Source organism: Kryptolebias marmoratus, linkage group LG10 (genome assembly GCF_001649575.2).
Source record: "Kryptolebias marmoratus isolate JLee-2015 linkage group LG10, ASM164957v2, whole genome shotgun sequence".
Lineage (NCBI taxonomy): Eukaryota > Metazoa > Chordata > Actinopteri > Cyprinodontiformes > Rivulidae > Kryptolebias > Kryptolebias marmoratus.
In genome coordinates, this window is record NC_051439.1 from 20,983,682 (window position 1) to 20,997,995 (window position 14,314).

Sequence of the window (14,314 nt, forward strand, 5' to 3'; positions counted from 1 at the left end):
AATTTAATGACCAAAATGTCAAGTCTGTCCACTGTCTGACAGAGCCGTTACAGACGGCTGGAGCTGCTCAGGCCTTCGTCAGGATCTTATCTCTGTCATAACTGCACGATGTGAGGACGTTCTTCTGTGTCACCGTCAGCTTGGCTTGTTTCTCTGTCAGTGTAAACTCTGTTTTCGGCTAAAATTAATTCAATCTCAAGTTTGTGGCCCCAAAGCACAGCAAACATGATTTCTAACGTGCAGAATATTCCTTCAGAGTTTGTCCTTAGATCCAAGTCACATTCAGTCACAACTGTAACCGAAACACTGGATAATATTTAACAGCTCAGCGGTGAATTGTATATTTTCATTAAATAGCTGTAATCATGAGATAAAATGCATTTTCCACAGTAAACTACAAACATGTGGCCAAATAATGACAAAAATAGCAGAGTTCTCACTATGCTCACACTTGCAATTTCTCAATTTTCTGAAAGTCTGAAACACAATTAATTACATATTTTAATGTTCAAGCATCTCCTTTATAATAATCCTTGTTGTTCATCTCTTTACTCAACTGCATTCATGTGATTTAAAAACCTTAGCCTCTGTTCTTACAGCAAACGAGGAAGAAAATCCAACTTTAAGCTGAACTAACGGCAGCTACTGTTCATTCAGTTATAAAATAATGTGGACTATATTGATAATTTTTCTTATGAGAAGTTAATCATCCCACTGATGCCTTCACAGTCGCCCCCAAAAATCAAGTCAATAGGGTCCACGGTGGGCTTTAAGGACCAGCTAATTTCTAAAAGAGATCTCAGAAAGTCTACAAATAGCCGTCACTTTGGTTTAATCCACATTCTGAGTCAGTTCTGAGTGAAGTCAAGCATCTGCTTCAGAAATGACTTTAAACTCCAGACGCACTTCCTAATTTAACTCAACATGTCTGCAGAAAACCGAAGAGTTTAATTACAGAGACTCCTCTGACAAAATGGCAGAGATTAGTAAAAAGTCAGCTGAGCATGTTAAAAAAAAAACTTCTCTTGTTTTAAATGTGACACTAAACCATGAACCTTACACCCAATACAGGCTGTGCAGTGTCAACTTTTACTAGTTTTTGCATTTTTTTAAGAAATGACATTCACAACAATCAGAAAAATAAATAAATAAATACAAAACCATGAGAGGAAATTGAAAACAGAGCACCTGTGAGAAGTTGATGTTGCTGAGCTGGTGACAGCCGGCCAATGTGGCCGATAACATAATGATGCAGATGAGGAAGCGTTGGATGTTTGGTTTGACTCTAGCAGTGGGTAAATGAGGCAACGAGCACAGTTAAAAGGACAGATTTACTCCCGTACGGATGCAGGGCTGAAGAGCTACTGTTTGCATTGAGCAGAAAGAACGGGCTGCTGGAGCTGGAGTTGGACTTTGTGTTGGAGAAGTCTAAATCAGGTTGAGATCTGAGGGACGGTGTACCTTCACATCCACGTTCGATCTGCCCGCTGCGAAACAGCGCATCGTTCAGGAGGTCCGGCAAGCGACCGTTGAGGTCCACCGACGCCAAACAGCCCTGGAAGCCCTCTCTGGAAGCCACCAGTTTGGGCAGGTTCCCATACATGCCTGGACCCAGTCCTGCGATGAACAGATCACCTGAAGAACAGACAGAAACAAAAATATATACATATAGGAAAATCTCTTCATAAAACTCACAGGTTTTCTCAACTCAAATGGTAACCAAACCCATGATACATGCTAAACTGGTCCTGAAATACAACATTCTTCTGGTATCTATCTGTAACAGTTGGTTTGGTGTCATATTTTTGTGTTTAATTTGACGACACTTGTATGGTTTCTCGGGTCAGCCTTTCTGCTGTTTGTCATTTCAGTTTTAAAGCATGTTTTTAACCGTTTCATATGTTTTCTCTTCGCATTTGTGTCACAGTTTCTCTAATTTAACTAAGCCCTCTCTGTTGTGCACACTACTCAATTGATTCCAAGTCTCTTATTCTACTGGAATGATTTAATTTACTCTACAAACTGCATCATATTTCCTACGGCTTGGGCTACAGTCTGACCTTTATAAATTCACCAACATGAAAAGTTTCTTGTTCAAAGGATCTACTGATGATGCAGAAAACTTCAGACTAAGAAAGGCTTACTTTCAAGCATGACAAAGTAAAATAAATAAAGTTCAATTTGCAAAGTTCAGGAACATCTGGTTTAGCCAAAAAGAGACAAAAACTAATTGTTAAGAAGGCTGCATTTCCCATAATTAACACTCAATCAATCCAAATCAAAGGAAATTGTGACAAATGCATCCTGGACACACCTTTCAGGTCCAGGTTCTTGGCCCCGTTGGCTGTCTGAAGCGTGGCAGTAGCGTCTACTTTCAGCGTGTGCGTGTTGCTGTTGTCTCTGGTGATAGCCACGTTGTGCCACTGGTTGTCGTTCAGCGCCCTCTCATTTCTGCTCTTGAGCAGGGTGGGCCCATTCCCAAGATTGAAAACATAGTGAATGTACCTGCAAGGGAAATTTATTTAAAAACAAACTTCAAGTCATCTTAAAAAGTCAGCATAGTGATTTATTTAAAATTAAACAATGCATCATACACATTCCTGTATCTACATATCTATTATTAGAATTTGTAAAGTGCTATTAATTTTGTTAAGTTTCCTCACTTTTATCATCATAAGCAAACTATTATGAATAAACATTCACTTGATGAAGACAGGTGTTTTATGTTTAAAAGTTTAGGAAGTATCCTTTCATAATAAAGCTCACCCTTTAACCAGCTCCACAGCAATGAAATCGTTGCCGTCTCCGGAGTTGAAGATGATGAAGCCGTCAGGAGAGGTGGTCTTGAACTGAAAGAATAGATGCATGGACGTGTAGGCCTGCAGAGTGGCCAGGCTCAGGTAGCTGCTCTTCGTCTTGAAGGTGACGGGGTCAGCGATAATGGAGCGAATCCCAAAGCGAGCGTTCAGCTCGCAGTAATCAATGTCTCCGTTCTTGCACAAGTCGATGTAGAGCATGCCGTTAAATCTGAGGATAGGAAAAGAACAGGCGCATTAAAGATGTGCATCATCTTCGTCTCCAGGGTACAGAATGTGTGTGAGCAACGTTTTATTTCCAGAAAGCCATATTGACTTAGTGAAAGCATTAAACAGGACAAACGTTCCTCCAGGCAGGTATAGAAGACAATTTCAGGCCCTTTTCTCCCTTTGATGGACGATGAGAACTTTCTAGCACCGTTTACATGTTTGGTCAAAGCATGCCCAGTTGAAAACATCATTACTCTCTTGGCATATCAGACATACTGTCTGTGACCAAACATTTCTACAACACCTCAAAGGAAGAAGAAGTTATTTTATTTAAGCATTCCTTTTCAGTCTGGTTAAGGCAGGGCTTAAAATACTTGTGCCATGTGATAGATGGATATATTTCTGGTGATTTGTAATAATTAACACGGATACATTTTGTTTTTCTTTGCTGACAGCTGAATAAAGAACCCACCTTCTGGTGTAAGTGTATTGAAGCAAATGCTGCTTGTATGAATTACAGAGAAAGCATGTCCTTTTGTTTGTTGGCATGCATTGAATTGACTTCTTTTATTAGCTTAATGCATGATTTGAAGAGGACAGCATGTTGATCTACAAGTTCTGAACTATCGAGTAAACATGCATCCCCAAATACCCAGACCTGAGCGTGCTGAAGATAATGAAAACAATAAAAATGCACCAAATCTGTTTATTTCAAAATAAAACTCTAGTAGTTTAACGGATCAGTGTTAATGCCAACAAAGGTACTGAAGCTGCAAAATTACGATTTAGAAGTAGGACAAACTGATCTTGAGCCATTAAAGATTTACTTGTAACATTACATTTTTGTTCATTTATTTAAGTCATTTTGTTTTATTTTTAAAAAAGTGGAGGGTCACTTTTGGCCATTGAGCCTTATTTTGTCCATGTGTGGTATAGAGTTATGATTTAATTTATTGGAGCTTCAGAAACTGTTTAGCTTAGATTTTTTGCCAGTTTGCATTTAAAAAACAAAACGAAGGTTACAGTTTTTGTATTTCAGGGCAGAACAGTCCCACAATAAGTTGGGTTTATGTCTTTTGGACTTTGGTTAAAACAGTTTGCACATCAGGAGACAAACAAAACAAGTTCCTCTGCTAATCTCAAAGTAGTAGCGGTGGAAACATCTTCAGGCTGTAGGTAGATTTAAAAGTACCTCAGGCTCTGCAGGTGACCGATGAAGCTGGACGGGATGACGGAGACAAACCGCCGCTCGGTCATGATGCCCGTTTCGATGTTGTGGAACTCCAGCCGGGTGTGATCTCCCACCATTTGGCCTGTAGACGGGGAGGGTGGAGGGGATGGGTTGAAAAGAAAGACAAAAAAAACGAAAAGAAAACAGAACACTGTCTGACACTAACACAAAAGGACTGATTTAAGGAGAAGATTACATTAAGAGTATTAGATAAATGCAGACTGTCATTAATTGGTTCATTTGGTCGTTATTCTGATAATTATTGGCAGCACACCCCTCATGGTGAAATGATACTAACAAAGAACATTTCCAGGTGAAGTACCTTCTGCTACATCATCGTCAACCGTTAGCTTGTAGGTTTTGCCTCGGCGCACCACACGCACCGTATGCCATTCATTATCATTGAGCTTTTGCCCAGCATACAGGGTCTCCGGTCCCTTGCCTGAGAACAATGGTCAGTCACAAAGTTAAGGACAAACTGAGCCTCAAACCAAACCTTTGTTTCTCCTGCAGGTTAGTCTGAACAGATTCTACAAGCTGCCCAGAGGCATGGAGGACTTTTTTACAAGAATATGTTGAATTAATTCAGGAAACAAAGGTTTGGTTCAGTCAGTGAATTACACAAAAAACATCTACGCGTTTATCAAACACTAGATATATGCTGCAGTGAGAAGGAAAAATTGCTTTTACTCATGCAGGCTTCAAGAAATCTTTTTCTCCTCTTGATTCGATCTTTGTTAAACGTATTGAAATCTTATTGAAGTTGGTTTTTATTTGAGGAAAACAAGATGTTCTATTTCAATTTTAGGGTTTACTTAAGTCTGAACGAGCAGTACGGTTCTCTCGAGTGGAGGAAAGTATTTGGACTTTAGTTGATTTATTTTAAAAGTTAAAGATTTCAGTTTTTTTGTGTTTGATGGTGGTAAATCTAAATAAATGGGTTGATTGTTTTATAAGTTTGGAGATGAGTTCTCCAACCATGAACCCTAAAATACAAGGTCATTTTAAGAATAAATATACTCCCTCAGCTGTCTAATTATTTACCTTAAATATCCATTCAAACACTAAAGACGCTGGTGAGGAGTAGATTAGTTAGTTGGAGGCTAAAATATGTCGAAATATTGAGATAACGCAACAGAAAGGTGGGAATATTTATGCTTATTAAATATTTTTAAAAGATTTTCTTCATGGACCTCTCAGTAACATTTGATGAACTTTTGATCATTTAGTTTAACTCATTTTTTCCTAAATGATAAATTCTGATATTTATTTAAAAACAAAAGAGTCAAAGATTTCTAAGGGCTCATTATAAGTAAAAGCAATTCTAGCAGCAGAGACAATTTACAGAAAGAGCTCACTATTCTAACTGAGTACTGTTTAAAACATAACACAATAAACTGTTAATAAAATTTAAAAAAATATATGAGTAGCTTTAGACTTCAGTTTTCCTAAAAGGTAACAAAAATCGATTTAAAAGTGGATAACTTTGTAAAAGCTTATGTTTTGTTTTGGAAAGATGTTTGAAAGTAAAGGTTAAAATCTACAGCAGAACAAAAACTCCTCCACGTTCCTAAACTTTCAGTGAAGATTTACTGCTGCGACGCTTCGGTAACTCGACGCTCATCTCTTACGGCTCGATGGCGGTCTGGTTACAGAAACGCTGCAGCAATAACATTTTACTGGAAGTTTAACTGCGTGTGGGAGATTTGTTTCACCGCTGGACTTTATTTAGCTTTTTTCTACACAAATTAGAAGTGCAAAGCAACTTCCTGTTTGAGCTTAAGTCAGATTAAAATCACAGAATTGTGAAATATTAAACATACCATATTTTATTCTGTGTTGCAAAGTAAAGTAGCATCAATCCAGTGATCTGAAGCAGTATTTTATAAATGTTTCTCTTAGAAAAGTTGACTCAAATATTAAACATTTTAAAAACTTGTGAAACTTTATGTCTGTTGTTAATGTTCTCTAAATAAACAAGTGGAGAAGAATTAGTTTGTGTTGGATAGATTTTAATTTAAATAAAAGAAGAGGAATATAAACCCTGTGGAGGTCAACCGAACACTAGACATTAACAGGTTTTGTTTTTATATCCTAACAGTTAAAATCAACAGACGTACAACTCCAACTCATAAAAAGTTGGGACATTGTGTAAAATGTAAATAAAACCCACTTTTTATTTGCGATAGAATATAGTAAATATGTCAAATATTGAAACTAAGAAGTTATTTGGGGAAAAAAATAATTAATTCTAACTTTCGGCAGCAAAACACCTTTAAAAAGTTGTTCCAGATGTTCTCCTCTGTGCAGCATCTCCATCAGTCTGTAAACATCTGGACCCGAGGTTCAGTCCTGGATGGGAGCAGATGTTGTTCTAAAACCTGGACTTATGCACCCCCATACCATCAGAGAGGCAGACTGACCTCAGAACAGTTCTCCTCTTTGGTCCAGAGGAGACACATCTGTTCACATCTGGCTTCTTCTTTGCCTGATAGAGCTTTAAGCAGCGTTTGTGGATGGCACGGTGAGCTGTGTTTACAGACAGTGTTCCTGAGCAGAACCAGAACCAGAACCTGACCGTTGACCTCAGAGGTTTCTCTAGATTCTTCAGACCTGTTGATGATTTTACGAGCTATAGATGATGGGATATTCAAAGTATTTCCAATTTTCCATTGAGGAACATTATTCTGAAATTGTTCCACTACTTTTAGACACTTTTCCACAGACTGGGAGATTCCAGCCTCTCTAAAATGTCCTTTTTATAACCGGTCCTCCTATGGACTGGTTACCAATTAACCTAATTCACTGCAAAATGCTCCTCCAGCTGTTTCCTATTCGTATCACTTTTACAGCATTTGTTGGCCTTAAAATTCAAAATGACTTAATTCCCTCTTTCCAAGACGGGACAATTTCTTAGTTTCAATATTTGATATGTTTACTAGGTTCCATTGTGAATTGAATTGTTCTGATTTTATTTAGATTTTACACAATAACCTCTCCCAACTTTCCCAGTATTGCAGTTGTACATCCCATTAAAGGAATCCGAGTTGGTTAAATGTTCTTAGCTAAATGGGAACCACTACGGCTGAGTTTTGTTGATGAATTATTAGCAGTGACATTTCAAACTCGTCCTCCTCATTATAGGATTAAAAGAAGGTGGGAGGCAGTTCTGTTTGGACATTTTAAGAAAACAAGAACAAGAACAAAACAATCAACATAGAGAGCAAAATGAAACTTGAGTGTTAACTTACTGGAGTTACAGTTTATCCTGATACAGTCTAGATGGGGAAGAATAAATGACAGATGAAATTGCATCCTTCAAGGTTACAGCTGCAGACATCCAAAAACAAAAAGTCCACCCTTCCGGGGACGTACACATGCAGGAGGGCGGCCATTTTTATTCTTCTGCTTTTTATAGTTAACTGGAAACCAATTCATTGTGTAAATATGCAGAAAAGAAGGTAACTTTTCTATTTTGGAATAGTCTATGCTTTACTTTTTAATTGCTGCTTATTATAAAATGGCCACTGTGGTACCAGCTACGAGGCTTTTCCAACCCAATTTCTCAAACAGTCAAAGTGTTCATGTTACAGAAAAGGCTGCAGTCTTTTGTTTAGGAGCCGCATTTCTTTGCAAAGTAAAGTAAAATTAGAGTTTGATTAGCCTTTCAGGCAGAGAATAGAGCGAAACGATCAGATCTGAGGTCTGAACAGCTGCAGCGTGGGTCGGTCACCACGTGGCTGATGGTTTCATGTGTCGTCAACCGCAACAGAAAAGTGGGAGCAAACAGCCGCGATCCAATCAGCACCAGCACCGTGCAGAGGCACAGGATCCCCAACCTTCAGGTCTGGAGAACTACACTGCTCCTACGTTTGGCTCTAAGCTGAAACACTGAACCTAGGAACATCTATACTTTCACATTAACAGATGAACACAAGCTAATACAAAACTGAAATCTAAGGTCCTGAATGTCTTCATAAATTAATGTAACCAGTAAGAATTTATTTAAATGAGATTATAAATTAGTTAATGCCTTTTAAAACTGCCTTTGCTCTTATAAAGGACTCAGCTTACTGCGTATAGGAGACATAAATTGAGTTTTGGGACTGTAGCCACCTGTTTTAACGAGTTACAGAAGCCCTGAATGTTTGGCAGCGTGTGGGGTCGCAGCCAGCTGCAGGTTTTGCTGGGCTCTGTTCTCGGGCTGTTCACCTGACGGGCCGCAGGCTTAAGGCCTTTGAAGGGGTGAATACCATCTTTTGACAAAGCATGATGGAAAAATGGAGGTGACAGGTAAAACCAAAAGAACAAGACACTGAAAAAAGCACACAGTTCCGTTAAAGATACTGTCGTTAGCAAAAGGAAGTGACTTCATGTCAAAGTTCAAAGTGAAATTAGTCAAAAATACAAGAGTTTCTTCTAATATTCTGATAAACATTTTAGATATTTTGATTATTTTGCTGCAGCTATCTCAATTTATTTTGTAAACATTTACTTTACTGTTTCAAAAACGCTGAATATTTTTTTACCACTGAATTTAAACAGTATACTCTCATGCAGTAAAAGATTTAAAATTAATCTACAGCGTTGTTCTAAAGTAGGTAGAAATGTTTCAGCTGACAGCGATGAGGAACTGATGAAAAGATGCTCAAAGACGGAACAAAGGAAAGCCAAGAACTGGAGACGTTACCGCTGAGTGGTGAACCGTCTCAGGGTGAGGATGGAGGTTGGGAGGTCGATGAGGGGAGGGGAGGTGGTGATGGTGNTACGATACCTAAGTTGACTGTGAGTTTGACGCGGCCACCGTCCAACTCGAGGCGCAGCGTGTCGGCCGAGTCCTTGGAGGTGGTGGCCATGAGGAGGCCGTAGGCCCGCTGGGAGCGGAAGCGCAGGGAGACGTCCTCGGCCTCCGTGTGCATGATGTTCGGCATCACCACCTTCATGTACATGCTGCCGTCGTAGGAGAGGATGGAGGCCTCTGCAAGGGAGAGTCGGGAGAGATAACTTTATTCCACTGAAGGACTTTCACTGCCGCTGCAAGCCCCTAACACTTCAGCACATTATCAATAGTATCATATATAAATATATTCAAAAGAAGAGTGCCATTGCAGCTACTGCCTGACGTTCCAACGTTCAAATTCTTCAGGATTCATGGGGGCAACCATGATGGATCAAAATAACAAAAACAAACAAACACCTGCTGAATAATACAAGATCCAACCTCAGAGTCTGAATCTATTAAGTCGCTGGTTACTATGGTGATTTCTCTTTTTCTGCGGAGCAGAGAGAGGAGGGGGAGAACACAGCATCACTTTATCAGACAGGATTACAGAAACACGAGCAAGAACTTGAGCCTCAAACAGAGTCCTGCTGTTTGAAATATAGAAGTCATATCAGAAATGTTCTGGAGTGGCAGAAGCTTCTCGCCACCATGGGCAGGAGTTCGCAATCATCTCCAGTGCTTTATGTAGGAGATACGACAGGCAAAAGATACGTCCTGGTTCAAATTTAAAGGAAAATAATTAGATTTCAGGTATAATGAGAGTCAATAAGAGTTTGGATTGACACACTTTGAGAAAAAACAGAGACGTGCTGGTTGAAGGAAGACAAAAACACCAACATGTTGACGTGTCAGCTGTAGGAGTGTAAAGTTTCTAGGGAATAAGAAGGAAAGTTGGACTTAACTTAGATTAAACTTTGATTTTGTAAAAACTGTCAAAAAAAACTCCAACTTCCTGTGACCCGTTTAGGTTTTGAATGATGTTTTTTTAACTGTGGAGAGCTCCAAAGAGGGCCGAGTGTTTTCCACTGATTTTACCAAAATCCAGCAGTTGAGTAGGTTAAAATTTCTTTTTTATTGCAATTTTCATCTCCGTCAAATGACATGAGTGCTGAAAAAAATCACAGCACACATCCAAAATGAGTTGCTCAATCTGCTGCATGTTTGGTACGGGTTCTTCTAACACTATCAGAGAATTAGTGAAACAAAAACTGATACAAAATGAAAAAAATCGCTGCTGAATTCTCAGTTTGTTGGCTTTATTTAATTAGTAAAATAATCGTTAAAGGTGTTGGGGCCCTTTGAAGTAAAAGGAGTCTCAGTTCCAAAAGATGTGATTTAATAAGCTCACATTCAGGTAAAGATTTTCCATCCCTATAAAGAAATGCAGAAATACTCAGCTGGTTTTCAGAAACAAATCTCGCCCGACATGATTTCAATATGTCCGCACGTTTTTACGAGGCTCTGAGGAACCCTGACTTTCTGATGGGTTTAACAGGAACACGTTCAAGAACGGGAACCAGGGGAACTTTTTTATTTTTCTAAAATTTATACTGAAACAACGATATTTCTCCTTGGGGATTTATAAAGAAGTATTTCATTCATTTTAACTGGGTTGTGCTTGTTAAAAAAGTGACTTTCTTCCTTTATGAGTAGCATTTCTTCTGACTTTTACGTTCAGGTTTTTACTCCCAGCTGAAAATCTGTAAAAAAAACAAACAGTGAAGATCATAACTTTGTTGCATTGTCACAAAATAAGCAATGTTCTTTCCAGCTTCCAAGGTGCTCGACTGCTTTAGTTTTTTACTTTAGTGTGTGGGATTGTAAAAATAAAATGAAACAACTTCATTTTTCGGTGAACTCGTTATATTGACTATCTTTGTGTTTGCAAGTGTAATAAACTGCTTCATCATCTTTACAGTAAAAAAGTGTAGTTCTGGAGGTCATTTTAAGGTCTTTATCTTTAAATAAGATTTCAGATTTATAAAACTATGCCCTCAACACACCCGCGGTCTTTGTTCCTCAGTAAATAGCTTTTACCCTGAGCTGAACTGCGGGCCGGTTTTGTTTTCCTGCTTTCCGTTGGAATCAATCAGATGTGATTATTTTTTCTGTCAAAAATATTTAATATGATAAATGATCTAATAACGCGCCGAGGCGTTACGTGTCCTCTAAATGTCCTTTTTGTCGGGGTTTACTGCATGATGAGGGTGGTGTCGAGTCAAACGGCCACAGGGGGGAGACGCAGCCCGCTCGCCTGCTCAGAAACTCTGCAGCCAGACTCCAGCAAACGTGAACGCAAAGAATACAGATTTAAACCAAAAAGGGAAAGAGGTGAGAGCTTCAAACCTGAAGTTTTAAAGTCTTATTGCTGACTAACAGCAGGCGAAGTCTTCTCTTGGCTCAAATCTAAACTACTACTGACTCCAGTTTATCAAACATCAGGCAACTTTTATATCAATCTGATGCTAAATCTGATAAACCATCAAAAACTTTAAGTGGTCCTGATTTAGTGAAATCTGAGTGTTCGATCTGCCAGCGACAAACTAAATAACACTCCCTGCTCTGTGACTGATGTCACCCCTGATAAGGTATTAATTAGTGTTAATTATTTGACAGATTTCACCTCAAATTTAACTAAACTATTGAGGTGTCTGGGCTACATCTGTACTGTGTTGAAATGGGGCCTGACTTCCAAGTTGAGAATCCCTTTTTTGGGAAGTGGACTGTGAGCTCCTAAGCTCACAGTTGTCGAAAGCAACTGCACAAAGACGAATATGGAAAGTTATCTGTTGCACGTCTGAAGACCCCAGCTTATCACCATAAATTGAATGTACTTGAATCCATACTGTTAAAGTCCATCCCAGTGGGGTGTGTGTGTGTGTGTGTGTGTGTGTGTGTGTGTGTTAGTCTACAGCTGGGTGTGGTAAATGTTTAGAAAAAGAAGCAGCCCCGAGAGGAACGGGAGATTTCACTGATTGGGCCAGAAGTCCCGATTCGGCACAGACTCTGTTATTTTGAATAAACTCTCACTGTTCAAGAATAACTTATGTCTGTAAAGTCATTTCTCTTGATCAATACATCGCTGCGGTAATTACGAAGACCCAGAAGAACGTCCACCTTTTAAAGTTCTCCTCCTGGCTCTGATGTGGCCTGTCACATTAACTGTGTCGTGTTGGATGAGAAAAGGTCGCAGCAGATTGTGTTTAAATATCTGCCCTCACAGAGCTGTAAGTGACGTAAAGTACACCCTAACCCAGTTTTGCTTTGCATCTCTTTTATATGAACGTTGAATAAAATAGGAACCCGTTAAACACCGTATCATGACTGAAGTTCCTCTGCCGGCGTGAAAAAGAGTAAAATATTGCTCATTATTACACATTTAAAAGCTTTTTTCTTTTCCTTTTTAATCTTGTCGTCCCTAAAATGGCTGAGCTGTATCTCTGCACCTTTTGACTCACTTTATATGCACAGATCTATATAAATGCAAATTGGTTCCTGCCTCCGTCTCTGCAGATCACCTGTGTGCTGCTAAAACTCGACTCTCCTCACATGTTATTACTTCACCAATCGTCGCTACGTGTTTGAACGGATTCTGACAAAGTACAAAGATATGAAATGAGTACATGTGAGAACTTAAATCTTATAAAAAAATACAGATTTTTGCATTTCTCTCTGAATGCATTGACAAGTTTTCAGCTACATTATTAGAAACAGGTTTGCAGGATCAGTTTGGTCACATTTATGTGTCTTTGGTTCATCGCTGTTAAAATTTCAACAGAACCAGCAGAAGCACCAGGTTAAATCAGCTTTTATAGAAGAACTTTATTAGAAATGAGGCTTAGAAATGTGAAGCAGGGTCCATCTGAGCAGTCTGACATGTTGGTAAAACCCTGAAATGAGTCGATTCTGCTTAACTTTAATAAAGTAAAACGTGTTTGGCCTCGAGGAGATAACTTCTAACAATGGCTGATTAGTGAGAAGAATGTTTCTCTGTTTATCACTCTGAATTTATACAAACAAAAAGCTCGGTGAAATGAAATATGGAGCTTTAGAGCATAGTTAAAAATGAACAAACATCCCTGGTGTTTGTAATCTAAAGTTATATTAGCACCAAGAAGGCTTTTACTGAAATCAGATTCTCACCTTCCACTCAAACCAGACAGATACGGATCAAACAAAATTAAAATACACTCTTTGTTTTATTTTTTTATGTACCAAAACTCAACCTTGCCTGTTTCCTTTTCTCTGTTCTCCCTTCACCTTGATTTGATATGAGAATATTAAGACGTTTCAGCTTCTTCCTGAATTATTCAGAGCAATTAAAAAAAAGAAAATCATTTCAACGATTTTGCTACACAAACAAAGACTGTTTCTACACGCAAATCATCTTTGTGTTAAATAAATTCAGGTAATTGGACTAACAAGGGTTAGACCTTTAAAAGAGTGATGATTTATTGCTGACTCCTGTTTCGGAGTCTGTTATATCTCACTGCTGTGGTGCTTTATTTCATCGGACCAACTGGCTGAAGCCAAAGCCAAAAACTTCTGGCAGGTAGCACTGAGAGAACAACAATCACTGGATGAAGTGGACCGCTTCCAAGATAAAGGCTCTTACACAGCACACACACTTCCATCACCTCACCAGTAATTATTTCCAGGAGACTCTGCAAAACTGGGCCTGGAAGAAATCAGACTTTCCTCTAAACTCCAACACAATCTCTGTTAAATATGATTTTAAAGAAGATTTGTGTCCCAGACTCTTTAGGTCTTTATAATCATTTAACATTTGCAGCATCAGCTGAAAAGTACAATTAATTTATTCTAAGTATAGTTTTATAGGCAAATGACGTCCCCTGATAATAACGGTATTAAATTCCTCCAACTTTTTGGAAAATAATAAACCTCGTATCAGATTGACACTCTGCGACTTTTCTCTTCATGTGTAAAAACGAGATTCAGGAGTATTATTCAGTCGTCCCCTGGATGAGTAAAAAAGGGGAAAATATAAACTATAAATAGAGAGAAATGAGCAGAAAGCAGCTGTTTGATATGCTGGAGGAAGTGTGAAGTTGGGGATGTGGAAATTAGTTTTCAGCTCCGATTAGTCTTTAAAACAGAGCGGATACACGGAGGAGCCGGGTCAGGAAGGAAGGAAGGGTTTATCTGATTGACAGGCAGCGGTTTATATGAGGGGATGGGTGGGCGCGGCAGAGGAGTGCCAAAAATGATGAGTTTATCTTTAAACACGGTGGTGGCAGCAGCATGATTTGACCT

The 14,314-nt window shown here is 38.9% G+C and overlaps 1 protein-coding gene across 2 annotated transcripts in view; it reads right to left on the reverse strand.

The window, feature by feature from the left end:
- nrxn3a (neurexin 3a) overlaps positions 1 to 14,314 on the reverse strand; it is a 140,292-nt gene that overhangs the window by 36,221 nt on the left and 89,757 nt on the right. For both annotated transcript variants that reach the window (XM_037977845.1, XM_037977846.1), the window contains 7 exons: positions 9,032 to 9,235; positions 7,509 to 7,535; positions 4,580 to 4,699; positions 4,219 to 4,339; positions 2,767 to 3,027; positions 2,315 to 2,505; positions 1,462 to 1,635 (listed from right to left, as the gene is read on the reverse strand). In XM_037977845.1, the coding sequence (XP_037833773.1) occupies positions 1,462 to 1,635; positions 2,315 to 2,505; positions 2,767 to 3,027; positions 4,219 to 4,339; positions 4,580 to 4,699; positions 7,509 to 7,535; positions 9,032 to 9,235 (1,098 nt within the window). The remainder of the gene's footprint in view (positions 1 to 1,461; positions 1,636 to 2,314; positions 2,506 to 2,766; positions 3,028 to 4,218; positions 4,340 to 4,579; positions 4,700 to 7,508; positions 7,536 to 9,031; positions 9,236 to 14,314) is intronic.